The 27,572-nt window shown below is 55.8% G+C and overlaps 2 protein-coding genes across 2 annotated transcripts; both read right to left on the reverse strand.

Moving 5' to 3' along the window:
• Nucleotides 1-1,669: 1,669 nt before the first annotated feature.
• On the reverse strand, nt 1,670-17,295 carry TM9SF4 (transmembrane 9 superfamily member 4). The gene is made up of 18 exons (XM_083801005.1): nt 17,157-17,295; nt 13,494-13,607; nt 11,823-11,922; nt 11,246-11,414; nt 11,036-11,165; nt 9,630-9,753; nt 9,140-9,258; nt 8,835-8,946; nt 8,268-8,338; nt 7,558-7,690; nt 6,906-6,987; nt 6,724-6,799; nt 6,299-6,382; nt 5,942-6,117; nt 5,551-5,614; nt 4,835-4,954; nt 4,202-4,291; nt 1,670-3,808 (listed from the first exon to the last, which is right to left on the reverse strand). Exons 1-18 carry the CDS (start codon nt 17,169-17,171, stop codon nt 3,659-3,661), a joined length of 1,929 nt encoding a protein of 642 aa, XP_083657131.1. The 5' UTR covers nt 17,172-17,295; the 3' UTR covers nt 1,670-3,658.
• A 353-nt stretch (nt 17,296-17,648) lies between these two features.
• HCK (HCK proto-oncogene, Src family tyrosine kinase) lies at nt 17,649-27,479 on the reverse strand. The gene is made up of 13 exons (XM_083801006.1): nt 27,385-27,479; nt 25,466-25,583; nt 25,092-25,131; nt 24,805-24,904; nt 24,488-24,586; nt 24,210-24,313; nt 23,663-23,812; nt 23,237-23,389; nt 22,716-22,898; nt 22,389-22,465; nt 20,330-20,483; nt 19,917-20,048; nt 17,649-19,101 (listed from the first exon to the last, which is right to left on the reverse strand). The coding sequence occupies exons 2-13, from the start codon at nt 25,580-25,582 to the stop codon at nt 18,899-18,901; spliced, it is 1,512 nt and encodes a 503-aa protein (XP_083657132.1). The 5' UTR covers nt 25,583; nt 27,385-27,479; the 3' UTR covers nt 17,649-18,898.
• Between the last annotated feature and the right edge of the window lie 93 nt (nt 27,480-27,572).

Consider the following 27,572-nt stretch of genomic DNA (forward strand, 5'->3'; position numbering starts at 1 on the left):
TTTCTAGCACTTTTACACACTGAGTAACCTCTTTTAATGGAGTATTTTGGGGGCTATAAACAAGGTTTTTAAATTGTAAAAATACGAAGTGCCATTAGGAGACGTACAGCTCACAACTAAAGTTAGCTCTTTCCTTGTCTTGCAAAATGAACTTCAAATTGAAAGTTTTTTTTTTAAATAAAGAAGGTGTTTATTAAAAGCATTTGAATTACTTGCCTTGAGTGCCGTTTCGGAGGGGAATGGGGTTTTCGGTTGGCCTGTTCTAAAGTAAAGACAGAATCGTTAAGCAAGTCAAAGACCCAGCTTTCTACATGAATCCACGCAGACTTTTAAATTTGTTTCCAGCAGAGAACAAGCACCAAGGAAGGACAGGGCAGCCGGCTCGGGAGGTAGCAACAGCCAGTACCCTTATCTTGTGTCAAGGAGAAAAATGTTTGTCAGACAGGAACTTTGGTGATCCGGTTCCACTAAAACTACCTGGATGAGCACAGCCCACCCCCTCCCTCCCAAATAACCCAGAACCATCCGGCTCCCCAGGACCGTGCCCTGCACAAATGCAAAGGAACCAGAACCAAAACGTAAAGCTTAAGCCATGGCCACCTTGCTGACACCAGCTGCAGAAGCATTTTGACGGAGACAAAAAAAAGGATTCTGCCCTCTCAGAAATCTCTTTTCAGGACGTGGTTTAAAAGCTGACAACCATTTTCACCGCTCACGTGCTTCTCTGGGTACGATCTCATTTTTGTTCTTAATACAGACTGGCGAGGTGCTGCTGCCTGAGTTGTGTTCGGACTTCGCACAGGAGGAAACGGCACACTTTAGTCTGCTTAAAAATGAAAAACAAGCTCAGCACAGATTGTCCTGCTGGTGGAGCTGAAGTCTTCCTCCGCCCTTTTTAAGGGTAGAATTGACTGCTCCAATGATTTTTGATTAAAAATTTAAACTATTTCCCCACTGGCCTTGGCAGCTGATCAGCGTCACGGACATTCAGCAGCCACTGGCAGCCCTGTAACGCGTTACCAGCTGGAGCTGCTCGCATCCCATCGCGCTGCGGGGCAAAACATCACGAGGGAGCTCGCCAACCCTCCCGCAGTCACCGCCTCTGAAGGAAGCTTCGCCCACAAATGCCCCAACGCAGCAAAAACACACAAGTGCTGGTAACGACTCCAAGCTGCAAGCTAACAGTGAAGGGGCACCTTCCGACAGCGCCGGCGCGGCTCCAGAACGGGAGGAGGGCACGCGGCTCCCTCAGCTGTGGCCTCACAGCCGAGCTGCTCCGAAGCGCCGCGGAGCTGCCACGCACGGTGCCAGCCATCGACGATCCCTCCCCTCGTGGCGCTCCAGCCCGTAGCGCTGCGCGAGTCCAGCCACACGTCTCACGCTGAGAGAAGCGAGTTGCCTTCTTCCCGCACAGCGCACGACAGCAGTACAGCGAGGAACAAACCAAAATGCCTTCACCGGCGGGGTTTTAATCACAACACACAGCAGTATACAGGACATGCCACGCTGGGAGAAGCTTCAGTGCTCCATCAAGTTTAGCAGGAGAAAAATATCACGGAAGAAACTGGAACGTACTCCAGGCTCTGCTTCTGACCGAAGCCACACATCAAAGACCACACAGGTGCCAAAACAGGCTAAACGTTACGAGAAGAAAATCAAAAGAGGTGGCTTGGGAGAACCCGGAACAGGACAATGGCAGATTTATTTACAGTAGGGCACAAAGAATACATACATTAATTAAAAATTACAAAGAATACAGAGAAAACACTCCGGGGGGAAGGAGAGAAATCAATGCTGGCTGAGCCTCTCCACAGGTGGGGATAGCAAAAAAAAAAAACAAATCTCAAAGATCTTAAATCAGAACCGACGCAGTACTCCACAGCACAGCTGGCTCGTGCATCCCCTGCTCTCTTTTTTCCATCCTTGATTCCTGCCTGCTCAGACTTTGGCATGGCGCATGGCTGAGGAAGTTATTAGGCAAGGCCAGAAAGGCTTGGGGCTGAGGAGGAATCAAACCATCTGTGAAGCCAGCTCCCCGCGGGGAGCAAGGCCATCAATAAGAGGCACAGGTCCTTGCGTGGACCTCGTGGAAACTCTTAGGGCAATTCGGATTAAAATAGCCCCAAACCCCTCAAGTGCATGCATCAGTGCTGGTAACAGGGAGGGCTTGAGACAGTTGTGTTGGAATGGTGTCACCTGGGACAGCGGGTCACCTGGAGGCCTTATTTCTTAATATTGAAAGAAGCAAATCCAAAATTGTTACAGATCTCACAAACCACCACATCTCTCCCCTGTAGCCCCGACTGAATCCAGCTACTCTGGGGATGGAGGGAGCATCGTTGCTTCACTGCAACGTGGAAGTTTTTTTTACTGGTAAACATCATAAATGACCAACATAAAACTTCAAACCTCGTTTAAAAAGATCTTCCCAGGGGCTTATTCAGGCATCAAGCCACAGAAAAAGAAGAGCCTGCTGCAGAAGAGCCCACACTGGCTGCCCAGAGGACTTCGACCGTTTCGTGGAGAACAAAATACAGCTGAGGGGGTGTGAACTTCTGTTCCCTGGAGGTAGAGAATCTAAGAGAGGAGAAGAGAGCAGCAAGAGCAGCTGGGGAACAGGGCAGGCAGTGAGGCAGCCCGCTTCTGGCAATGGGAGAGCTCCTTGGGGCCGCTCCCCGTCCCCAGCCCCTTCTGCGCGGCCGGCGCACGTCTCGCCGCAGCCGAGGCCCAACACTGCATCAGATTGCTTGGCACTAACGCAACGGCGGCGCCGACTTCAGGCTTCCCAGAACCGTGGGGTTCCCAGGAAGGAAGGCGGCCCCGTTTCCTCACCCGGCTGGAGCAGAGCTACGGACACCACAAACCCTGGCCGTTACCTCACGCATCCTTCCAGTGGCGTGTTCTAGCACCAGCACAATCGCACGCTTCCACCAGAACACTGCGGCCCGCTGCGCCTTCCAAAAGAGGAAATCCCACCCTCCCACGCTGTCCAAGGCCAGAAGCTGGGAGAAATGATGCTGAGGGTTGCAGTTCTCCAGCTCTCTCACGGTGAAATTGCACTTCCTAGGCTCCGAATGGCACCTCCATCAAACTGTAAACAAGCTGATGCCAGGACTTCTGCAGCGAGAGCACGCCAGACCCATGCTGGGTGAGCCTTTAGGATCCTTTTGTTTTGCCACAGTCAAGTTCCCTCTTCTGTGCAGACATGAAGGCAGGAAAGAAATCCAGTCTGATACTTGTCTGAAGAGTCTCCCTGAATCCTAGAGCACCCTAGGGGCTGGAAGAAAATGTTTTCACAAGTGTTTCCATTGCTGTCTTAAATCCATTCATCATCAACATAAAAAAAAAAAAAGATGAATTAGCAAAAAGGGGTTTACGTATACAGAGGGATATTTCTCTGCTAAAAAACTCCCTCAAATCTGGAACAGGATAATAAAGTTAAAATGTAAGGTATCTACAGGCCCCTTATCCCCCCAGAAGTAGCCCAGAATCCATGTACACTGTGCCAAAAGTTACATTCCAAAATGAGGAGTTATTTATTTCTCGTCACTCTCCCACTGGATTTTGTTTCCTTAAAAGAATTGGGAGAAGATGTCTCCTTCGCTCCCAGGAGGACATGTATTCAGAGGTGTCTGCTTTCTGCTGGCTCTGTGCATCTTCAGTCTATTTTCACTGCGGCATAGATCTTCCGGACAAACATGTAGGCTGCATAGAAGCCAATGGTGCCAGTGAGGAGCCAGAAGGACAAGACCATAAGGGCGGTGTAGCCGAAGTACAGTAAGGAGGGAATGAACTCAACAATATCCAGCTAAAACAGAAGAGGAGTTAAAAATAAGTAAAATCATGTTCAGAGGTAGCATGAGTCAGCTCCCACACCAGCCAACACCCCCAACAAGGGGCGTTCAAAGTAGAAGCAACCCTCTGCTCAGCGCATTGTGGTTCAGCTGAGATGTCCCCTTCAAGAGAGGGGCTGGGGACCACTGCTAGCAACTGATCGCTCCACACGGGTATCCCAGGCAGGGGCCTCAGGTACTTAAATCCTCCTCCCTGCTTTGGAAATGCCATCAGCACAGCTGGCTGCTCAGCTGCCTTGTGCTAGCACAGGGATGGACTCGGACTAGGCAGCCCCATCATTTCCTTCCCCGGATCCAACAATCTCTCCTAGAAAAGTGGCACTTTGGTACGAGAGGGATAACAATACCTTGTTCACAAAGTAGAAGATGGCATAGATGAGCACGTAGAAGGCAGATCCTCCAGACACCAAGAAGGTCCTCCACCACCAGCGGTAATCCTGACAGGGTAAAAAGCCTCAGCATTATTCCACAGGCTTCCTTTTCATGTCACCAGCTCCACTGGCTCGGGAGCTGTGAACTTTTTGGGACAGGGAGAACATTACCCATTTTCCTTCAAAGCAAAACCACAATTTGGGCATGGGGAGCTACTCTGTCACAGAATTATTTCCAAACAAGGACAAAAAGCTGACAGTGAAACATGCCAGGTCAGCATCACAGCACTTCCTACCGGAGAACATGGCTCAGCCTTTGGCCCTGCATTTCTCTTCAGACATGGATGGAATTAAATGGTGTCTTTGGGAAGAGATGTCAGCTCAAAATACCCTGCTCCCAGCAGAATTGCCGGTATGAAACCACAGTTCCCAGCCTAGATGTCAAATAGCTTCAACTCTCCTTAAAGTCTAGAGGTGTAAAGAACAATCACACCCACGAATCTGGGCCGTGCTGGATTTTTGCTAAGCAGCAGCAATAACGTGACCTGTGCTTTGCCAGCAACGAGCGTGCACCCTGAGCTACTGAAACTATGACAAGGGAAATCTCACCTCAGCACAAAGCTGGAAGTACACCATGACAATGCTGATTTGTGAGCAGGATACCACCAGGATTATAAACACCAGGAAGAGAAAGCCAAAAAGGTAATAGAACTGGTTCTCCCAGATTGCCTGAAACAAAGACACAGCATAAAATTGTTTCTGTGCTTCTGTAATCAATAAACAGATGTGAGAGTAACTTCTTCCAGCTAACGCAAGAAAAAAAAATGAGGGACCCTCAGCCCCACAGAGATGAGACATCAGTTCAAGTGCATTTCCCAAAGGGACTGAGTTGCAAAAAGATACCCAAAGACAGCTATGAGGTAGCTTGCTCACTCCCCTTCATCCTCCTAGCAATGGAACAGCAAATTCCTCCATGTCCACAGAAAGGTGAGAAATAAGCAGCAGCTGAATGTCTTAAGGTCAGGTCCCCTCCTTGACATAACGTTACAACAAGCGTTATCTTCACCACCATCCTTCAAATCACCCTTCAAAAGAAGGTTCTGCAGACATCTCCAGGTGTTTTCAGCAAGAAGACAGTCTGCAGAGACCCACAGCCCAGCTCTCTCTAGGAACAACACTGAAAGACCCGGAGGGAACCTGTCAGCCCCTCCAGTAAGTACAGGAGTACGGAACTGCCCCAGGTGGGTGCTCCCTCCCTTTCACAGACATACTGGCTTTGGCACGAGAGGAATCCTATTCAAGAATGAAGTGGGTTAAATGCTTACACTGAAAATGAAGAACAGTTCAATGAACATAGCTCCGAAAGGCAGAATACCAGCCATGAGAATCCTATAGAGTGAGAAAGAGAAACTGTAAGCAGCACAACATAACTGTCTGGCCATTAGAAGCTCCCTGTAACCACCCAGAGCACTGCTGGCAGAAGCTCTACAGCTCCAGATTGCTAGAATAAGTTTCATGCAGTAAATGACTCAGCTGCTACTGTTGGTGGGTACATTAAACATGTCAAGATTAAGTCTCTGATACCGCATTACTCAGGAAAACACCTCTGTGACCTGGCTGTGTCCAGACACCAGCAGAAAGGTGATGGTCAGCAGCCTAAGAGAACTGAGGGAAAGGGGCTTAACTCACCGTATTTCCTAGACACTCATCACTCACCCGACAAATTTATTCATATACCACCTCTGCTCCGGGATCTGCCTGGGAATCTGGTTGGTCCGCACGGGGTTGTCATACGGCTGCTTGCGAAATCCAAAGTAGTACCCCAGGTAGACCAAGGGCAATGAGATCCCAAACCACATGCAGAGCAAGGCCACCATGGTAGGGAAAGGCACCTGGAATCACACAGAGTCATAAAAACAAGTTCATCTGCCCTGGAGACTGAAGTCACTGGCCAGCCCAACTCGCTGCACTGGCGCCCACATGAGAAAGGTGCTGTGAAAGTAGGCAACCCCCCAACAGCCCAGTCACCCGCCTCCCACTCCAGCAGGCTCCCAGGATGAAGGAGGTACCTACCGCTCCGGAGGAGTGTTTCCCCCAGATGAAACAGTTCAGGACAAAGCAGATACCGAAAACGACACCCGGATACAAGGTAGCTGTCTGCAAGAGCAAACACAAGTTAAGAGAAAACACCTGACTTATTAACCAGATGCTTCTTTTTAATGAGTCCATTGCTGGGACAAGGCACACGTGGAGGAAGCATCCCTTCTGCTCCCACAGCAGACGGGCAGTGGGGAGGATCTCAGACAACCCTCTTGCTTTGCAGCAGTACGTGCTCTGGTGTTTACCCTTTCATGTAAAGCTACACGGACTCAATCCACACCAAATCTCTGCACGTCCAGCCAGCGTGCATCCAGCTACCCACAAATGCATGTGGAACTTAACCCCAGACCATGCCATCATCAACCTGGATAAGCAGCACAGAGCACCAAGAGACTCACACAAAAGGCTCCCTTCTTCCATCGATGTCCTTTCAGAGTCCGGTACAAGCGGCCAGCGAAGAATCCACCAAATACCCTGGACAGAAACAAGCCAACACAAAGAAAATGAGCTTTCATTGCTGGGGAAAGGGAGGGCAGGTGTAGGCAGGACAGTTCAGTTGTGGAAAGCAGTGGGCACCTACCCCATGAACATGAAGAGAAAGCAGGCAGTAGTCATCAGTGCACCCCGACTAGAAGGTGACAGCATCCCCAGCATGGCAACAACTGCGGAGGAAAAACCAGGACAAAGCACAATGGCTCTGATGCACACGTGCCAGTCTGCACCTGGAGGCCAGGGGCCATCCCACAAGCTGAATGCAGCCACCTGGGATCGCTACCTCCTGCACAGACTTCATTTCCTTCAAAGCCTAACACACTCACATCCTCCAGCACTGGCCAGAGAGAAAGCCACAGCTTTGCTCTCAAGCTATAGATCATGCTTTAGCCTCGCTGCCCAGAGATTTGAGCAGGTGCAGCTCAGAAGGCAAAGCACACATGCGCAAACGTCTCTCAGTTACCATTACCACCCAGTGCTTGTTTCTGCAGAATCCCTGCCTCTCATATCTTGATTACAGAGAATACAAACTCAAAAAGCATCTCTCAGCTGAAGGCATCTATCTAGAAACTGAGAAATGCTGAGCACAGGCCTACGGCCTCCATCAGGAAGCAGACTCATGTGACTTCACTCAAGCTAAGGTCAGCCTAGACTGAAGTTGCAGTTTGGAGCTGCAAACACCCTTGAGCACACTGTTCCTCTTCTTGTTATGGCCGCCCCGTGCAACACGTGCCACTTACAAATGACGATCAGGATCATACAGAAGAGCTGAATTCCAGAACCCAGGAGAGAACTGAGGATCATGGGGTACTGGGGAGGCCTGAAGACATCTCCGTGCACAAGTTTCCAACCGGATTCCTCCATGGTATCTTCCTGCAGCAACAAGAACGTATTTAAATACGGTTTAGCAGTGGAAATAACGGTCCTATCACAGCCACCCTAAGAGGCTACTTTCCTTGTATCTAGTTCTACAGAATCATATTGCTCCAGTTAACAAGCTTCTTTCCTCTTGCACTTCAATCAGTTAAGACCTGAACTGCCAGTGCCAGGACACATGTTTATGGAACTGTCACCAGTCATTACCTAAGTATGAAGACATCTGTACCAGTAATTAGCTGTCGTATACAGAGTGTCAAAGGTGTCACAGAATCGCATCAAGGAACAGTTTGGGAGGACCTTTAAGGATCAGCTACCTCATCCCCCCTACCACGGGCAGGGACATCTTTCTTTAGATCAGGTTCCTCAGGGCCCCATCTGACTTTGGATACTTCTAGTGATGGGACGCGTCCTGAGAGCACATTACGGAACCGCCTCTCCGATCTTCAGGGTTCAAAGAAAAATGGGAGGCAAGGTGGGAAGAGATACTACAGCCACATCTTCAAACCAAATCCCTCCCCATCTGTGCTTCCCTCCCCCTCCGATCCCAGCCCCAGGAACAAACACGGCATACAATGTCATCTTCTTTGTTGTAGTTGGCAATGTCCTTCCGGAGGGTGCGGATGATGATCATGCTGAGAATACCTGAAAACAAGTACAGGTTAGCTCAGAGGCTCCTGCGTGGCCCTGCTGCTCTCATGCTGTGCAACCACACTGATCCCACCAACATACACAGATCTGGCTAGGAGAGGAGGCCTTGAATCATAACTCTTCTCCCCCAGCCTACAGCAAAAACAGAAACAAAGCCCCAGGGAGTAGGGAAGGCAGAATTTCAGCACGAAGAAGGCCCTGTGGCTTTCCTGGTTTTCCTTTTTTTTTTTTTTTTTTAAAAAAAAAAAAAAACACATTAACGATTCTACTCCCCCAACTACCCCAGTCAGAGCGCAAAAGCGGGTAGCAGCCTGACCCCACGGGGTGCTGCCCGAACCAGGAGGTTTTATACGTGCTAACGCTCATTTCCTGCCCCTTCCAAGCAGGTTCAGACACGGCCACTTCCTCCTTGAGCTACAGGCAACTGAGGCTTAAAGACAATTCCCTGCACTTACGGTAAAACCTTCTTCGGCCCACACATCTCACTCACCCGAAAGGAAAAAGACGACCACAACCGAGTTGATGATAGAAAACCAGTGAATCTGCACATCGCTCATGGTCAGGTAGGTGTCCCAGCGGGAAGCCCATTTAATGTCGCTTTCCTGAAAGGACAGCACGGTGTGACCAGAAGCCCTTCAGACACCCCAGCAGCTATCATTGCCCCGTGTCTTCTCACACCAGCACCGTCCCGATGTCTTCCACAACACCCCCGTGACAAATACTTGGAGCACGAACTGCCAGCCCGTGCCAGGCAGGGGCAGTTAGCTGCCAGCCAGCTTCCCACTACTCCCTCACCTCCCAGTGGACAGAGTACGTGAAGAGCATCTGGTTCTCCTTAGAGGGATCGATTTCCTGAGGGGCAGAGCCTGTGGCTTCAGGTAGGGTGCACATCCCCTTCTCATCAGCCTTCAAGTCTGTAACAGAAAACACGGCACACACTAGGTCAGAGCTTCCCTGAGGCACCACCTCTCCCGCTGATCAGCCTGGCCCCAAGTTCAAGGCACTGTGCCACTGTTACTCCAAATACAGCAGGGATAACATTCATTCCTTTCCCAGCTGCTCTGCGGTTTGCAAAACTATTCTTCCGATCAGCAGTGAACAGCATAAACAAATTTTAAGGAAAGATATTATTGTTACAGCTAATATTGTTCTTATAATTCAGACTCCCTCCTTTCTGTGCCCTGAGACAAGGAAGTAACAACTGGCACTGGTACCTCAGCGTGTGTTCAACACTTGGCCTACAAGAGATTCTTCTCCCTTGCTCCCCTCCCTAGAAGTCACTCACCTTCTTGTTTAATACTCTGGGGAATCACTTCAAAGCGCACAACCCTGTAGGTGGGCTCCTGGTTTTCTTCCACATCCTCTCTGTGGTAGTAAAGGATGAAGGAGAGGTGGTTGTGCAGGTAGAACTAAAACAGATTGACATTAAATATAATGTTAGCCACCCGAGAGAGGAACAAGCAAAGTTTAGAAGCAACTGGAGAAAGCAAGTGAAGTGAAAGTGAAGACTCCTGCTGTTCCCAGATACATTGTGCTACAGTGCGAGATCAAGCTAACACTGCCAAGTTTAAAGAACAAGAGGAGAGAACACAGGTATTGAAGAGGTGACACCTCAAACACTCCAAGCATCAGTGACGAGGTTCCAGTCTATTTCTGGCTCAGATGATACCATTACATTGAGATACATCTCAATCGTGCACTCAGGGGAGACTTCAGTGGCAAAAGGACCACAGAATTTATGGTGGAAGGACCTCAGCAGCTACAGCCTTGAGTTTCCTGCTTGCTTTTTCTAACAGACAAACATCAGTCAGTCTGCTGGTGCTCACAGCTGTCCTAAGCTTGTACTTTCAAAAAGCTCTTACATCACCTACGGCAGGAACAAAGTGCAGCAGCTCTCTCTGCAGGCACAGAAAGTTCATTCACCCGTAAGAACTTATACTCAAGCGATCAGAGCTGTGTGTGCAACTGAACTCCTGACTATGTTAAAAAGATACATCGGTTAAGTCAAATACAGCTAATCTTTAAGGCACACAGTTAAAAAAATATCTACAGGAATACACGTGCTAAGTTCCCATTTGCAAACTTAAGAAACTTCTTCTAGATGGTTACAAACAGGAATACGTTTTGTGGTTATCTTTTGTTTGTTTGTTTTGTTTTGTTTTTTTGTTTGTTTTTTTACAGTTTGCCAGTGCTTTTACTTTCTAATATCCCATACCCTTTCCTCCCCTTTGGTAATTAGGTTTCTTTCACCCATAAGCAATTGCACTGCACTGAAGGAATTCAAATTGCTACCTTCCGAATGGAACTTCCCTCCACATGCCAATCTACTAATAAATATTAGAATAAATGCTAATAAATACTGCAGTTGTTTTTTTTTAAATACGAGATGCTCCAAGATTGTTAAAGATCAGCCAGCCTTTGGGGTACAACACCTTCGGTCTACTGAGGGGAAACCACTCCACAGGCACATCCAAAGCCTTACGGCAGGTCCATGCTAGGAGCTTTGGCTGGCGTACCAGTATGCCAGCACCTGCCCTCACTCTCTTCTGTTAGAAGACCTCTTGTATTTCTATTCTATATAAAAACGTCGGTTGCATTCCTAACCCTGATGCTCTCTGGTGGATTTCCAACGCTCTGAGAGACTCCCACCGCTCCTCTACGCACCCCTCCGACAGCACCCAGATTCTCTACCTTGTTACCGTCCATAAACCCAAGCCTGTATCCATGCTCGAACTGCACATCCTTCTCCTTCTTCTTCTCCTCTTCCTCACGATTGGAATAAAACTCCAGCCGTGTGGCCACAGGGAGGTTATCAGCAATGCTGAAAGCACATATTTCAGATCAAATTTGTCCACAACGCAGAACCCCCACCGACACAAACCCACGCTCCAGGTGACTCACAGGTGCACATAGTAATCTTCCCTGATCCGCTCAGCGATCAGCTTGCTCTGCTCCACGGTCAGAGTGACCGGCTTGTTGGGAAAGTTGCAAAGAACTTCACATTTCTTCTCCACATTCATGGAAACCTGGAAAGGTGTATTTACAATTCGATCCCCCCGGAGAACCTCGCCTGGAAAACAGGAGAATAAGAGCAGGGTTTAAGACCGCCAGGCTTCTTGCCACTGACCCTGCCACCTGGTTTGCAGAGCACTGTACAGCTAGGGTCATGAGAGCAAGTCTCCCCCGTTACCACAGATGCAAAGAAAAAATTAGAGGGTAGCTGACTTTGTTGGAAGTACCAAGCACTACGTATGACTGGTTACGTGCTCTCCTTCAAGTAAGTTGTTTCCTTTTTCCAGCATACGGACATTCCAGTTTGCAAACTGCCAGCATGTGAAGAAATAGAGGGAGCAGGCTCTCCACAAACAGTTCATTAGAGAGGATACTTGCAAATCATCTTCCTCCTTTAAACATACTCTCACTCAGCTCATAAGCAGCAGGTTAGTGCTGGGGAGCATGCTGTTCGGCGGATACATACCGAGATTCTCAGCCTTGTACGTTATCTTGGTGGGCTGGCAGAAGGGCAACGAGTAGTACTCGTATGGTAACTGGGTTCGTGAGCTGGTGAGCTTCACGGCCTGGAGGAAGAAAGGAAGGATTATCCCCATGACAGAGCTCAGTTTCCTGCCCTCTGGTAAACGCACCTCTCCTAAGTTCACTTTTGTAAGAAAGGAGACAAATATTCCTTCTGCACAGTTCCTACTCATACATTCTCTACCCTAGGACTTAGCAGCATTTCAATCACAAACAGAGAAACCCTTGAAGAAAGAAGCACGGCAATTATTTTTTTTTTATTTTTACAAATGTATGACTCGGTGAAGTCCCACAAAACAACAAAGAGCTTGAAAGAGATTCTGAGATACAAGAATCAAATTTCCTATGAGACTGCAGTTATTTCCTAAAAAAATATTTAAAAACAAAAAAAATCATGTCACACCAGACCTAGAGGCCTGGCCTCTAGTTACATGAAGAGTTGAGCAATTTTTGTCACTGGAAGAAAAGCCAGAGAGCCACCAGATTGGGAAGACAAAGGGCAGCGACAAAACCCAAACATTTCTGGAGAGTTCCCACAAATCACATGGCACAAGGGAAGCACAGACATATACCACGATAGCCAAGGCCACAGCTGCTCAGAAAAACAGGAGTGTTTTGTAACGCAGCCAAGCTCCTTTATTGGAAGAGCGCTGGCAAACACGCAGACTTGCCTTATCACTTGAAGAAGCATTTGGCTCGTGAAATCCCTCTGAGACCAGCCACTCCAATACCCCCTCTTCCAGGAAGCTCACTGTAGCCACAGGCAAATCACATTTGCTTAAAAATAGCCCAGGTCTGGCAGCCTGCAGCCAGAGAGCAAGTTGTGCTGTGCTTCATGTGGGAGCATCAAACCTCAGCAGCCCCAAGGGTGCTGGATTTTGCTGAGACAGAGGCCACAGCTTTAGAAAAATAAATGAAAAGGGCTATAAATTGCCGATGTCTGGGAGCGGGGCCTGGCTTCCTCCTGCCCAGGAGAAGCGGTTCCATCATTCACTACCAGCAACGTTGTACAGGAACAGCTCTTCAGCAAGCCTGGGCTGTGAGGTCCCCACCTCTCAAGGACAAATGCCTACTCCTGGAAAGGGCTCAGCATGGATTTCACTTGACTTGAAGACATTGCATGTGCAAACTGGGTAGAAGAGAACACCGACAAAGTCTGACTCAGCTACTGCTTTATCCTACCATCCTCAGGCTCGTCCTCCATGAGCATTTTGGGAGTCAGTACGGTGCCGGAAAAAAAAATCTGGTTAAATTCGCTTCAAAACTGCAGAAAGAGTGCGCTCTTTGGCCAAACAGAGCAACAACTTGAGGACCTTGGTGCAATTGCTGAAGGGATTTGGTAGAAGAAATCAGAAACAAGAAAGAGAATCGCGCTGGGAATTGCAGGGTGAGGTGACAAGAGTGACCGCTTGAGGGCTGCTTATCCCCAACACCCTACACGCAAGTAGTAAAAAAGAGAAATAAGCTGCACCAAAAATTTACCAACAGGATCGATCCCAAAGTTTGACTTGCCCATCCCATGTAGCTACGCTGATATAAACAAGGAATAAAAATGTACACACACACACACAAAACCAAACCAAACAACATAGAACCAGACCCAAGTTCCTCCCACCTTTATTTCTACAGGATCATTCCGATGGAAGTTGATAGGAGCCACACCGGGCACATAGAAAGAATCCGTACCACGAAGCCACAACAGCAAGACCAGCAAACATCTTAGCCTTTCCTGCAAAAAGGAGAAGAAATATTAACATATTTTTATATTTAATGTTAGCACTAAAATATAAGTCTATATATTTAATACTAAAATAGTAAAATAAACACCAGAGCAACGTTAGATATGCGCAACAACACTGAAAAAGCATTAATTCCAGACGTTAAAAACTCTGTAAGGTCAAGGGATCACACACAACTTAGGAAAGCTTTCTTCGCTTCGTTTTGTGACTCTCATCGGGTCACCTTCCGCTCTGTCTGGGTCTTCACCTGCACTCAGGAAAGCGCTGGCTTTGCTGAGCTGCAGGAAAGATGCGTTTATCTGGAACGGTTCACCCGGCAGGCTGTCATCTGACTTCCCTGCTCCCACCCACCCACCCCGCTCGTGAGGAGAAGCACGACCCCGAGGCTTACTGGAGAACCAGGCACCAGCCCTGGCGCTGGGTTACCCTGCCCACCAGGGGCTGCCCCACACCGCTGCCTGCGGCGACCAGCGCGGGGTGGTTCAGCAGGGGCTGGGCGCATCACCTCTCCTTCCATCCCACTCTTTTCTCCCTGCCCCTCTGGGCCACGACGCAGCTCAGCATCAGGGAAAAAAGCTCGCAGGATGACAAAAATAAGGACAGAGCTCTGGAAGGCGCTCAGAGACACACGGGCATGTGGAAGATGAAGTTTGCGATGACACCTTTGGCAGAAATCAGGCTCTCCGCACGCAGATGACGATGACTCAGGCAGTACCAAGCACCAGAAAAGGCTGAGGGGGACTACGGAAAGCGCTGCCAAGAAAAAGCACTTGGTAACAAGAATCGGGAACGCTGCTCCGCAACAGGTGGGGCCGAGTTTTGAAAGTGAAATTTGAAGGAAAATTTCCAACGCGGGCTCCTCAGCAGCCAGCTCTGCCTGGCAGAGCACGTGCAGGGAGAAGCCTGGAGCCTTCCCGAGCAGGACCTGTGCTTCCGTACCCACGGGGGCGCCGCTCCTCCAGCGGTTAGCGTGGCAACGCGGACACGTGCCAGAACACCTGCACAGCTCCTGGGCCTGGCCCGGCAATCGTTTCAGTTCAGACGCCCGCAGGGCAGATCGGCTCCCGCGCAAGATCAGAACCCGCAGGACGCAGCCCTGCTTCAGGCGAGTCCCAGAGCCCCGGTGAGGCACAGACTGCAGAGGGCAGGGGACTGCCTTTGTGGCCTTCCCCGACCCTGTACGCTTCCAAAAGCTTGCACGAAAAATCACTCGGGTGCTGGTCTTTATTCTAAGGTGCCAGGGAATGATACCAGGAAGCAACACGCAGCACGGCAGACACGCACAGCTCCAGACCAGGGAAGTCAGCCCGGGGAAATGGCCGAGAGGGCAGGCGGCACGCCACCCCAGGACACCCGCGGCGGGGCGGGCGCCACCACGCGAGCACGAGGCCACCCTCAGCAGCGACAGGGGCTGCCTCTTCCCATCGCGTGAAATTCAGCCCGCCCGAAGCCTGCGGGACTTCTGTCAGTCCTGAAAACGTGACGGGCAATCTCCTTTGAAAATCCATCCCTGTGACTAACTTTGGAAGGAACCACTTAACGGTGAGGATAGTTTAACTCAAGCCTTCCTTGCAGCCATCCCCACAGCGCGCTTCTTGCCTTGCACAGGCGCCAACAGAAGCTCGCACAGAAACCCTCCCAAGAAGTGACTTCTCAGAAATTATCACTAGACTTAACATTTGCAAACAATTCCAGGGCAGTTTCTTTGATTTATCTCATTTAGAAAGACTTAAAAATTATTGCCTTTATTTTTTCTTCTAAAGATTCATGAAAGCTTCACCAATCGCTGCCAAAAAAGCAGGGTTGTCGAGCTACGCCCCTGCCGGACCCAGCAGGAGAAGACCCCCCCCCGGACACCTTTCTGTGACCACACACGTGTACACACGCACGCAGTTTGCAGGCTCGGAAGCTGCCAGTGCCAGAGTCTGAATTCCGAAGTTTATCCAGGGGAAGGGGCAAACAGGAGCCCGCAGGCAGCCTTTCCCCAGGCACTCTGCCAACGCTCTTCAGCATCGCCCAGCGCGGCCGGGCCATCGGGGCCCGGGATGCCCCTGCTCGGCTGCTGGCAGGCGTTGTCTAGAGGCTGCCAACACGAAGAAGCCTTCGAGCCGCAGCGATTTCCAGCAGCCTGCGGCCCGGTGATACACCTGGCACCACGTTAGGGCTGGCTTGCTGGTTGATAATTCACCCAGGAAGGTGAGAACAAAGCAAAGGATTTGCTTAGAGGGAAGAAAAGGAAGCAGGAAGTGACAACAATGGATAGCGTATGAATGAGATGACAGATAAGGCTTCGTCTCTCTTACACAGAGAAGGACAAAAGGTACAAACAGCAACAACCGAGGGCTTCTAACTTTCGGTTTTGAGGAAAACCAGGGAAAAGGACCTGTGCCCAGCCACTCGTCCGGCCAGACCCACAAAGCTCTGAGCACCTGGTCCAATTACCGACACTTTTTGATACGAGGTCAGAAAGGGAAGAAGGGAATCGCCCACTGCTCCGTGGCAGGAAATGAAGACCCACTACACCAGAGCACCCCAAGCTCCCCGCCACGTACGATCGGTATCCGCTCGGCGATCAGGACGTTAGCCGGGCGCAGACAGCACCCGCTCCTCGCCCCTGCCAGGTGCCAGCCTGCCACCTCCCCGCCCCGCTCGCGGGCTGCCTCGCCGGGTGTCTCACAAGTGTTTGCACAGCCCCAGCTTTATTGCCCGGCTTACACTTGCGCTCAGAGGAGTCGCTGAAAGGCTTTGGAAAGGAGACAAGCGCTGCATTCACACGGATCTCTGAGAGCCCCTTTGACACCAGGAGGGCTGTCAGCAGCCCTCTGCCTTTCGTAAAAGAGGAGGCTGCCAGGAGATCCCCCCGGAGAAACGTCTTCAGCTCCCGAAACAAGCTCGGGCCCTGCCTCCTCCCTGCCCGGGAGAGAGCCAGCAGCACGCGCCGGTGCCTAAACCAAACCAGGCGAGCACCCCCCACCCTCCGATCCCCGGCCGGTTTCCGCCGCCCTTGGCGCTCCGGGATTCCCCGGTGCCGGCCAGCAGCGCCCATCCTTTACCCACAACCCTGCTCCCGCAGCGCCTCCTCCTCCAAAACCTTCCCCGAAGGCGCGGGGGCACGCTCCCCGCTCCACCGGGAGGCTGCGGGGCGCTCCCCCGGGCGGTGCCGCCGGGGCCTCCCTCAGCGGCTTCCCACCGGGAACAGCCCCGGGGCACGGCTCGGGACAGCGGGGGGGGAGCGACAGGCTCCCGCCCGGCCCCGCTGACAAGCCGCAGCGGGCCGTGACAGCCTCCCCCCGCGGCCGGCCGCTGCCTCCCCGCCGGCGCTGCCCGGGAGGGACGGGGCCGGGACGGGGCCGCCCCGGGAGGCTGCGAGGCCTCGGCCCGATCCGGGGAGCCGCGCCCGGCCGCGGGGGAGCCGGCGGGGCTGCAGCCGGTGCAGCGTGCCCGTCCCGTCCCGTTCCTTCCCGGCCCGGTTCGGCCCCCCCGGTCCCGTCCCCCTCCCGGTCCCGCTCCCCGCCCGCCGCCGCCGCCGCCGCGCTCACCATCGCCGCCGCCATCTTGGATCCACGTGTCGGCGCTGACGTCAGCGGAAGCGGCGAGCGGTTGGCTGCGGGGCCGGTTGCCGTGGCGACAGCGGCCTCGGCGGGCCCGGCCCGGCCCGGCCCGGCCCGGAGCCGCCAACAGCGGCCGCGCGGGGCCCGGCCCGGCGCTAACGGGGCCGGCAGCGGGGGGGGAGGGAGGGGCGGCGAGGGCCGGGGCGGCGCTGGGCGTGAGGCGAGGGCCGCGCCGCCATCTTTGTTGAGGGCAGCGCCCCGAGAGCGGGCACCGAGGCCTGGGCGGGCACCGGGGCGGCGGCCCGGCCCTCCCGGCACACGGCGCCGCGGGCGGCAGCAGCCCGGGGGAGGCCTCGGCGAGGCCCCGGGGGCTGAGCCTCCGTCTGCATCGGGGGCAGCCGAGAGGAGGCGCCTCGGGAGCGTTTGGCGAGCTCTGGGCCCGCTGCCACCGGGTCGCCCCAGGGAGCGCTGCAACGATGGGGCTGTTTAAGTAGTTTATTGACTGTAAAAAAAAGCTTCTCAAAGCTGATAATAAAAGCATAAAAAATGGTGTTTGTCTCTTTATATGAGGAAAAAATAAACAGTCATGGAAGTTCGTTGTAAGAAGTAAAGAACACCCTTTAAAATCATTACTTCCTCTATTCCTCTTCCCTAAACAACCTGCCATTAAATACTAAAAACGAACAAAACCATGAAATGAGCGTGGAAGGAACGCACGGTTCGTTGCCGATAATGCAAATCAGAGGGTACGAGGTAAATGACATCTGTGGGCGAAGCGGAGGTGTTGGAGCGGAGGGGAGCGGCCCCGGGAGCGCTGCAGGGGCTGCAGCTGAAGCACGGGGCAGGCGCCAGCAAGGGCTCCCGCAGGCTGCACGGGGGCAGGTCGGTGGGGTCAGACCAGGCCCAGCGCTAAAAAGCTCTGTGTGTGCAGGTCCACTCCCTGAAGCACACGCTGCCCTCCTTCCTGAAGTAGGCTCACCAAAGTTTGCACTCAGATGAAGTACCACAAAAAAAAGTACCACAAAAAGAAAAATACCAAAAAAAAAAGTACCAAAAAAAAAAAAAAAAACCACCATCCAGCAGGGCTTTGGGAGAGTCTCGTTTCAGTAACGCTTCAAAGCCAGGTCCCTGAGGCAGAGGCGAGCTGAGGTGCCGCAGCGCAGCACCCGGTGGGCGATCCATCGGGATCTCACCAGCGCGTGGGTGCGAGCGGCCAGGTTGTGCGGGCGGTGGGCACTGCGCAGCACCCCCAGGGCAGAACGGCTTTTCAACAAGCACAGCGCAGCACAAGCGCCTACTTCTGCAAAACAGCACGATAAGATCTCAGACGGCCCAAAAAAACCTATTTCTTTTTTCCTCTGTAGCTGAAGCAGCCATGGCCCCAGCCCTCCTCGCGTGGTGCTCTCACACCAGCTGGACACCCGCCAGCAGGCACGGCCCAGGGCAGCTGCTGCCCCGCAGTCTGGCACTGCAGAAGGCACAAGGTGCAGCCCTGCCTCGCTTATCCCCGGCCTGGCAGCCCCGGGGGTGGCTGGAGCGATGCTTCGTCGTGCCCTTGCTCCTAGCCAAGCCTCCTCAGGAAGTCTTTGTTTTCTGGGCCAGGCCAGCAGACGAGGAAGGTGTGCACAGCTCGAGAGCGGGACAGGGGAGAGCAGGGTGCATGTGCTCGCTGCTGCTAACACGGCGCGCACAGTGCAGGGCCGTCCATCGTTTCCACCAAACTTTCTGCGTTATGGCTGCTGCTGATACTGGCCCTCTGTCGCAGTAAAGAAATCCTCCAAAATACTCTGCGTGTACTCGAAGGTGGGGCGATCCTCTGGTCTGGTCTTCCAGCACCTCAGCATAATGTCGTACAGCTCCTCGGGGCAGTTCTCTGTGCGGGGCATGCGGTAGCCGCGCTCCAGGGCCCTGATCACCTCCACGCTCGACATCCCTGGAGAAATGGAGCAGAACGGGTGAATGTTTCACAGTTTGTCACTGATTTCTTTAAAAGGCAATGAAGAAATAAAACCCAACAGTCACCCTTTGGACACTGTCACTAGGGAGAAAAAGGACAGGTTGGAGGAGCCAGGGAAGGGGAGCCCCTGCTCCTGTTCAGGGAAACATGTGAACAACTGGGATGGTGCGTCACTTGTTGCATGCGGTTTTGTACCCCCTTTGAGCAGATCAGATGGGAATTGTAATTGTTTTGTATAAATTCCCCCAAAATAAAGGCGGCATTTCTCCATCTGCTGAGTCTTTAATGAGCCATTCCTTCCAGAGTCACTGATAAATATAAGTTAGTGCCGATGGCAGAGCTGGGCCTTCCCTCGCAGCCCTTTAAGCCACCCCACATCCTTCACGGACAGCTTGTGGCAACGTCCTTGTGCAGAATCATTTTCCATTGAAAAAAGGCACCAGAGAAACAACTAGTATACAGTACAGGGTGGCTCCTAATGATGAAGATTTACAGATTGTTTGAGCCTTCCCAAAAACATCTGGCCCAGCTATCAGCCCTGAACCCCCGTGCTACTTCCAAACACGCTTAATCTGCAGGAAGCAGAAGAGCAGGGGTTAGTGGCGTGCACACAAATCTGTGTGCTGTCCAGAGATCTTCCAGCTCCGCTCCCAGTGTGAGATTCAAATTTCCTGCCATTGCCTCTGTTTTCAGTGACCTAACTTCACGGAGAAGCAGATCCCATAGATGGGCCCCAGAACACAGAGCACATCTTTTGGAAGCAGATTAGAGGGCGCATTTCAGCTCCATACCTGGGTATGGGATGCGCCCATAGGTAATGATCTCGGTCAGGAGGATCCCAAAGGACCAGACATCTGATTTTATAGTGAAAGATCCGTAATTGATGGCTTCTGGTGCAGTCCATTTGATGGGAAACTTGGCACCTGGACAAAGAGATCCAATGAGAAACAGGAAACAGGAGAAACAGGAGAAACAGGAAACCCAAATGCTGAGAAACTCGTAGTGAAATATGGGGAACAAGAAACAAACAGGAAGATGTGAAGCAATGCAAATGAGAGGAGCTTCCACTCATCTGTCCATTTATGCAGTACGTCCCTCCCTGGGCCCTTGCTGCCAAAGCTGCACATTTTAAGAGGCTTTAAGGGAATCCCACAACCCTTCACCATCTCAGAAAGCGGCCAGACTCCCACAGCAGCTCTCGTACCTTCACGGGCCGTGTACTCATCGTCTTCAATGACCCTGGCCAATCCAAAGTCTGCGATCTTGCACACCAGTATTGCTGACACCAGAATATTGGCAGCTCTCAGGTCTCTGTGGATGTAGTTCCTCTTCTCAATAAAAGCCATTCCTTCCGCAATCTGTAAAAAGCAGAAAAAGGCAAGGGGTCTGTTTGAAATAACACGAAAACCCTAAAAGTGACTGTTGCTAGGAATGGAAAAGAGCTTAGTTGCTTCTGGCGAGTACAAGAGAAGCAGGGCCAAAGGCGGCTGAGCCACGGCAGAGCACGGGGCAGCCACAGCGGAAACGTGATCGACGGCTGCATGGGAACCACTCCCAGCGCAGGGAATCCCTTGTGAAAGACATCAGGGGTTTGGGTGGCCGGGCCAGCACAACCCGTTTAAGGCCACACGTGAGAAAAGCAGCAAGAGCCGGTGTCCGGGGAGCTGACGTGCTCGTGAGCAAGTGTCTGTGAACGTCCACAGGTGGAGGTGTAACAGCTGGGCAAACCGCTCTCTGCCGAGGGGACAACAAATGGACTTAAACTGCTGCTGTTAGAACCTGTCAGCAGTACAGAGCTTCTCTGGGGAGGACAGAAAAGCCCCATGATGGCCCCTGGGCGAGGACAGGGAGTTGCCTGAGGGCTTCGAGAGCAGCCCACGAAGTCAGCCCCGCCGTTGCACCCGCAAAGCTGGACCGCGGCAAGGTGCAGAGACCCACGAAATACAGAAGTAAACCAGCGCCGCAAGAGCGGAAGGATCATTTCCAGGGCCACGGGCGGTTTTGCTCGCAGTGACTCAGCCCCAGCCCGGGCACCGGGCTCGCCGGCTGCTGCCCTCGTGCAGGCGCTGGGGGCTCGGCCCCGGTGCTGCAGCCGTGGCACGAGGAACGGAGGGGGCAGCCCGCGGAGGCAGCCTGCCGGGAGCAGATGGCTGCACGCCTGCCTCGCTGCTCGGCACGGCCACAGCCGGCTCGAGGAGCCAGCGACCTGGTCTAACCCTCCTGCGCCTGGGCCTTGCTGTTGCTCAGCTTTCTCCGTGAATTATTTCACTGAGGCACCAAGCTCAGCTCAGTGGTCGCTGGCTGTGGGCGCTGCAGAAGCAGCAGCGACAAGACAGTGGTTGCACAAATGATTGCACACGCGAAGCTAGATGTACAAGCACACTCAGCTGTACCCAAAACCAGCTCCTGAAAATATCCCCGACACTGTTTTCACCGAGTACCCCTCCCTTTCCAAATGCCTTCCTCCAGCCCATGGCTGGAAGATGATTTGAAGTGTAGTTACTGCCATAAAGCTCCCATAGGCACTGCTGTGGGGTAAAACAGCACGTTACATTCCTTGCAGTGCTCTCGTGAAGGCTGTCCCCTGGGCTGTATCGCACCGAGCACTATTTTCAGGCAACTGTCACATCAGCAGCGATGGACACAAATCGGTAGCTTTGACACTGCTGCTCCCCGGGGAGGCCACGCCAGCCAGACCCGGGGTGTCCCGGAGACAGGACCGTGCAAACGTGAGCAGGTGAGAACCAGCTCCAGCCCTTCACCCCGCGGCTTCCAAAAAGCAGAGCTGTGCTGCGGGCCCCCAGGGCTGCGACCTGCCGGGCAGAGACCCGCAGCCCTAACAGAGGAACCTTCCCGGCTCCCGAGAGGGTCTGCTCTGCTTCAGGGTGCTGGGCACAGCCCGGTGCTGGCCGCAGCTACCGGGTTAGCGGGGAGGAAGCAACCACTTCTCCTTTCCTGCACACCTGCTCCCACGCTAGGAGCACGCAGCGGGCTGCCTCGCGTGGCACCGTGACCCTCGCCAGCCCCTTCCCCACATTTCCCAGCCCATGCGCCTGTCCCCGGGGTGCTCTGCAGGCAGCGAGGCCTTCCCACCCGAGCTGCGGGTGGGCTGCTCTCAGTCTGCCCCCCAGGCACCTGGAGAAGAGCTCTCGGGGGGATCTGGAGGGCTCAAGCTCAGCTTTGCAAACCCCGGGGTGCCAGCAGCCGGCCCCGTGTCCCAGAAGATGGAATGGGGAGCTGGGGAAGGTCTGTGCCCTCCTCACCTGGGCAGAGAAGTCGATCAGCTTCGGCAGCGGCTGCTTGTTCCCCTCCTCGCTCTTCAGGAAGTCCAGCAAGCTCCCTGCGGGCAGGCAGGGCACGGGGCTCAGCTCAGCCGGGGACGTGATGCTGCTCCGGGACCCTCTGGGGCTCACCGGCTCCCAAACCCACCCACAGGCAGCACAGGTCCCCTCCTGTCCCCTCTTCCTCCACCTGTCCCCATCCCTCCTCTCCCAGGGCCGTCCCCACGTCCCCCCAGAGCCCACGTCTTCCCCCGGGGATGGGGGGAGCCGGTCCCGCACCGCGGGGACGTGCAGGGGCGCGGGCGGCACCTTTCTCCATGAACTCGGTGATGATGTAGATGGGCTCCTCCTTGGTCACGACGGCGTGCAGCTTCACCAGCTTGTCGTGCTGCAGGGTCTTCATGAGGTTCGCCTCCTCCAGGAAGGCGCTCACGGACATGCTGCCGGGCTTCATGGTCTTCACCGCCACCTTGGTGTGCTTGTTGTAGGTAGCTGGGGGGGACGCAGGCCGTTCCCCAGGGTGCCCAGCCCTCCCCGGGCACCCCGCACTGGGAGCACTGGGCTGTGGAGCCAAACCCCCACTCCTGCAGGCAGAGCTGCTGCGCGATGGCTGGAGACCACACGCAGCCCCGGGCTGTCCCCACGGGAAGGACAGGGCCACCACTACTTCCCAGTGCCCCTCTCTCCTCCCACCAGTTGCTTCCTCGCTGTCTGCTCGCAGGGCACTCCCCCACCCCCTGCCACCCCTCCACCTCCTCTCCCATCCCTCGCCCTTCCTCCTTCACCATCGCCTTCCTCCTCCTCCCAGCTGCCTCCCCCCCCGCTCTCACCCATCCACACTTCTCCAAACTGCCCGGCTCCCAGCTTCTTCTCCAGCTGCAGAGACTCCCGAGGGATTTCCCACGCATCTTTCTCCCAGGGCTTCTGGGGTTTGGGCATGCAGCAGGGGTAGGTGAGCTTCTGGCACAGCCCGTCGCTTTGCCCTGCCGGGGAGCGGCGAGCACCATCAGCCAGGCTCCGTGCTGCGAAGCGCAGAGCCCGCGACAGCCCCCGTAGGTGCAGGGCACGACCCAGCGTCGGACACCAGCACCGCAGCACAGCCCTGCTGGGACATGGCACAGTCAGGGCTCCCGCCTGGGGACTGCAGGCATTTGGGGCACCACCACCAGCTTCTGCGACTGCTGGGCACTGTGAGGCTGCACGGAGCCCAGCGGTGCCGGGCAGGATCGTGCTGGAGCGACGCCCCCGGGGCTCACCCTTGTAGTGCTCAACCAGCTCCTGCAGCGTGTCGAAGCTGCTGCGCGGGGAGATGTAGAAGCCGCCGCTATCCAGCGTCCGGATCTTGTAATGCTTCACGCTGCCTCCCTGCAGGCCGTCCCCGTCCCGCACCGACAAGGAGTAGCAACCTGCTCGGGGAAGGGCGAGCTGCGAGCCGCGGCATGGGGCAGTGCCCCCCCGGCTCCCGGACACGCGTGCGGGGTCTCAGCACCGCCCGGCCGAGCCACCAGCTCAGCACCGTCCCCTCCTTGCCACTGCCACCCCCTCAGCTCCAGCATGAGGCCGGCCGAGCCCCAAACACCAAAGGCAGCCTCGGAGGGACCGGGCATCCCTGGACCCTGCAGGGCTCAGGCACGCGGCAGCGCTGCGGCTCTCGTGGGGGTGCTTGCAGCGGGAGCACAGACCCCAGCTCCTGCCTGGCAGCAAAGCAGAGCCTCCTGGGGGGTCCTGAGCCCCTCTCCCAGGCAGATCTGGGCAAGAGAAGCCCTCCCAGGGCCGTCCTCGCCCTGTGGGGTCCCTCGGTACCTTTGGTGGTCTCGCTGTCCCGTATCATGAAGGATCCGATCACGTTCCCAGGGCCAAGCAGCAGCCGCTCCGCGTCCTTCCTGCTGATGCCCTTAAAAAACCACCTGGGGCAGGAACAGAGCACACAACGACCACCGTCGGGGACCAGAGAGCCAAGGTGGCGTGGGCTGGGGGGCGTTAGCCCCCGCCACAGGGGGGACACGGGGCAGGAGGGGGGATGGCCACAACTGGGCAATGTGGGGGCTCGTGGGATGGGCTGGCCCCGGAGGGACGCTCACTCTTCAGTCTCCAGCGAGTCGGCTCGGGCCACGTAGTTGCTGGGGATGAAGCCCTCGTGCCCTGTCACCAGCGACCGTGCCTGCCACCACTCGCCCTTCCTGAGGATAAAGATGGCAGCGGGTCAGTGCTGGGCACCACCAGCTCCTTCACGCCAGCGGCACCCAGGGCGCATCGCAGCGCCGGGCACAGCTGTGGGCGAGCTGACGGCGGGGCGGTCACCGGAGCGCTACAGCACAGAGCAAATGGGCAAAGTCCAGAAAAACAGCGAGCAGGGCCACACGAGCCTTCAGGACACCCTGCGGCAGGGGACACTTACTCCTCCAGGACCTTCAGCCGCTCTCCCTTCTTGAAGCTCAGGTCCCCAGGGTGCATCGCCTCGTAGTCGTAGAGCGCCAGCACCACGCTGTCCCCCGGGCCTGTGGCAAGAGGGGCTCCTGGGCACCCGTCCCTGCGATGGGACCAGGTCCCTGCCACCCCGCGCCACGGCCGCGCTGCGCTCGGAGGGAGCCCACAGCTCCCAGGCCGCCAGGTCCAGCTGGGCTCGATCCTGAGCTGGGGATCGGCTGCGCACCCCCACGTGCCCACGGGACCGCGCGTACTCACCATCCACGGGCAGGGGCACGGCTACGCTGCAGGCGTTGTGCTGGAAAGCAGGACAACAAACAGAGGGGAGTCACGGGGGGCAGAGACCGGTACCCTGCGGGCCTCTCGGCCACTGCACCGGCATCTCCCTGTCTCCCTCCCCGAAACCCTCATCTTTCTCTCTCTTTCTCCGTAATTCCTTTATTTCCACCAGGCTCGCCCTGTGCCTCGCCCCAGCACGGGCTGGGCAGACCCTGTGCTCCCATCCCAGCGCCCCCAGGCAGCCCCAGGCCCGGTGCCCACGCAGCTCCAGCGAGGCCAAGGGCAGAGCCCACACGGGTGGCTCCAGGGCTGCGCGCGCCCCCCCCAGCGGGGGCACGGCAGCTCCCACTTACGTGCTTGTTGTCAGCCGTGGGGTCCTTCACGTAGCGGCCCAGCTGCAGGCTGGGGCCGAGATCTGTTTTTATCACCTTGTCTTGGATGTCAGCTTCCTTCGACTTCACGCAACCCATCCTGTGAAGGGGGGCAGGGGAAGTGGAGCCGTTGCGACAGGGCAGAAAGCCCCGCGCCAGCAGCTCCTGCCCCAGCCCACGGCCCCGCTCCCACGGGCAGGGCGGGCTCCGCTCCCCCAGCACCACGCACAGCACCAGCACCCAGCCCAGCCAGCCGGGGCCGTGGGCAGCCCGACGGGGGCGTCAAGGGGCGAGAAGAAAAAGGGATCTTGTGGCGTAGAGAAAGCTGTGGCAGGAGGTGAATTTGGGGCAGGCAGGGTGCCACGAAGCAGCTCCGCAGCTGCTCCCCAAAAAAGCTTTCCCTGCCCGGGGTGCCGGGGCTGAGCTCCGCAGCAGGGAAGCGCTGCTCCGGTGTCTCCCGGTGCTCAGAGCTCACCAGCCCAGCATGGTTGTCGGCACGCTTATTCTTTTTGCTTTTATTAAAGAAGGGAAATGAAAAGTGGTTCAGCCCAGGACAAGACCACATCCGAGAGAATGGCTGTGCTGTGGGCAGGGCCCCGCCAAGACCTGGGGATGGGTACAGGAGGGTGGCCAGGGCCAGCAGGGGCCCGGGGAGCCCATCTGGGCACTGAGCCCGTGGGGTGGAAGCCCAGGGAGGCCGGGGAGAAGGCGAGAGGAGCCCTGGGTGCTGCTGTGGGCTGGCACCCCTCGGTGTGGCCGTGGGTCTCTGCTCCCTATCGTGCCCCCCGGCTGCGCCCTGCAGGGTGAAGCTGCCTTTGTCAGCCACCAGCCCAGGATGAATCCCAGTGCTCAGCTTTCCCCAGCTCCCCCAAAGAAACGTCAGCAGGAAAACCTGCTGCCAGAAGCAGCAAGCATGGGGGAAAACCCCCCAGAAAAGACACTTCCCTTTGTCCGGTGGAGACCTCAGCACAGGGGAAAGGAGAAGGGTGCAGGCGGTGACAGCGAAGGAGGAAGCAAACGGCCCCCGCATTGCAGGGGACGTGCACAGCACTGCCTTGGTCGCACAGCCCTCGAGGGACCACCGCTGTCACCTCCCAGCCCAGCCACTGTCACTCCTCGTCCCTTCCAGTGTGCCGAAGCCTCCGCCAGCCCCCTCGTCAGGGCAGGGCATGAGTGGCAGCAGCAGCCCGAGCCGACAGGGGCAGGGAGCACGTCCCTCTCCCAGAGGACACCCTGCACTCGGGCATCGGGACCAGCTGCCAGCGAACCCCAAAAGCCCAGCACTGAGCGGGGCAGCATCAGGCCCCTGGGGAGCCGAGCACGCCGCGGCCCCGAGCCTGCAGCACCCCGGGTCACCGTCACACGCAGCGGCCGGGTGCCGAGGGCTTTCCCGCAGGCTCTGGTGGCACCGGGAGCACCGGCACCGGGAGCTGTTCCCTGGCACATCCCGGGTCCAGCAGCTGGCCTGGCCGTCCCTGAGCGCTGGGGACGGGACGGGAAGTGGCGGAGGTGTGAAGGCGTGGGCACACCGCAGCGCAGCCGCCCGCGGCCCCGTGTCCTCGCTGCTGCTGGGACGGGGGGCGGCAGGGCCCCGGCAGCCCCCCCAGAGCCCCGCATCGGGCGGCACCTCCACGGGGTGCGCCCGGGGCACCCCAGCACCGCCCCACCTCTCCCCTCCTCGCACCCCGGTGTCACCTTCCCGTCCCCCCCGGACGTCGCACGCCCACCCCGGGACCCCCCTCCCGGACCACCCGGGGACAGGACGGGGCCAGACCCATGCCAGCGCGGTGCAGGACCCCGGCAGCACCGGCTGTCCCGGGCACGGACCGGCCGGCTGGGCAGCCCGGTACCGGTCCCGGGAGCTCCGCGCGCCCCGCCGCTCCCCGGGGCTCCGCTCTCACCTCGGCCGCCGTCCCGGGGCACGTCCCGGTCCCGCTCCCGGTCCCGCTCCCGGAGCCGGGGCTGCCGCCGCCGCGCTCGGCTCGGGTGCGCGCCGCGCCCCGCCCCGTCGAGGCCCCGCCCCTCCCGGTGAGGCCCCGCCCCTCCCGGTGAGGCCCCGCCCCTCCCGGTAACGCCCCCGCCCCGCCCG

The sequence above is a fragment of the Anser anser genome, assembly GCF_964211835.1.
Source record: "Anser anser genome assembly, chromosome: 16".
NCBI classification, from domain to species: Eukaryota; Metazoa; Chordata; class Aves; order Anseriformes; family Anatidae; genus Anser; species Anser anser.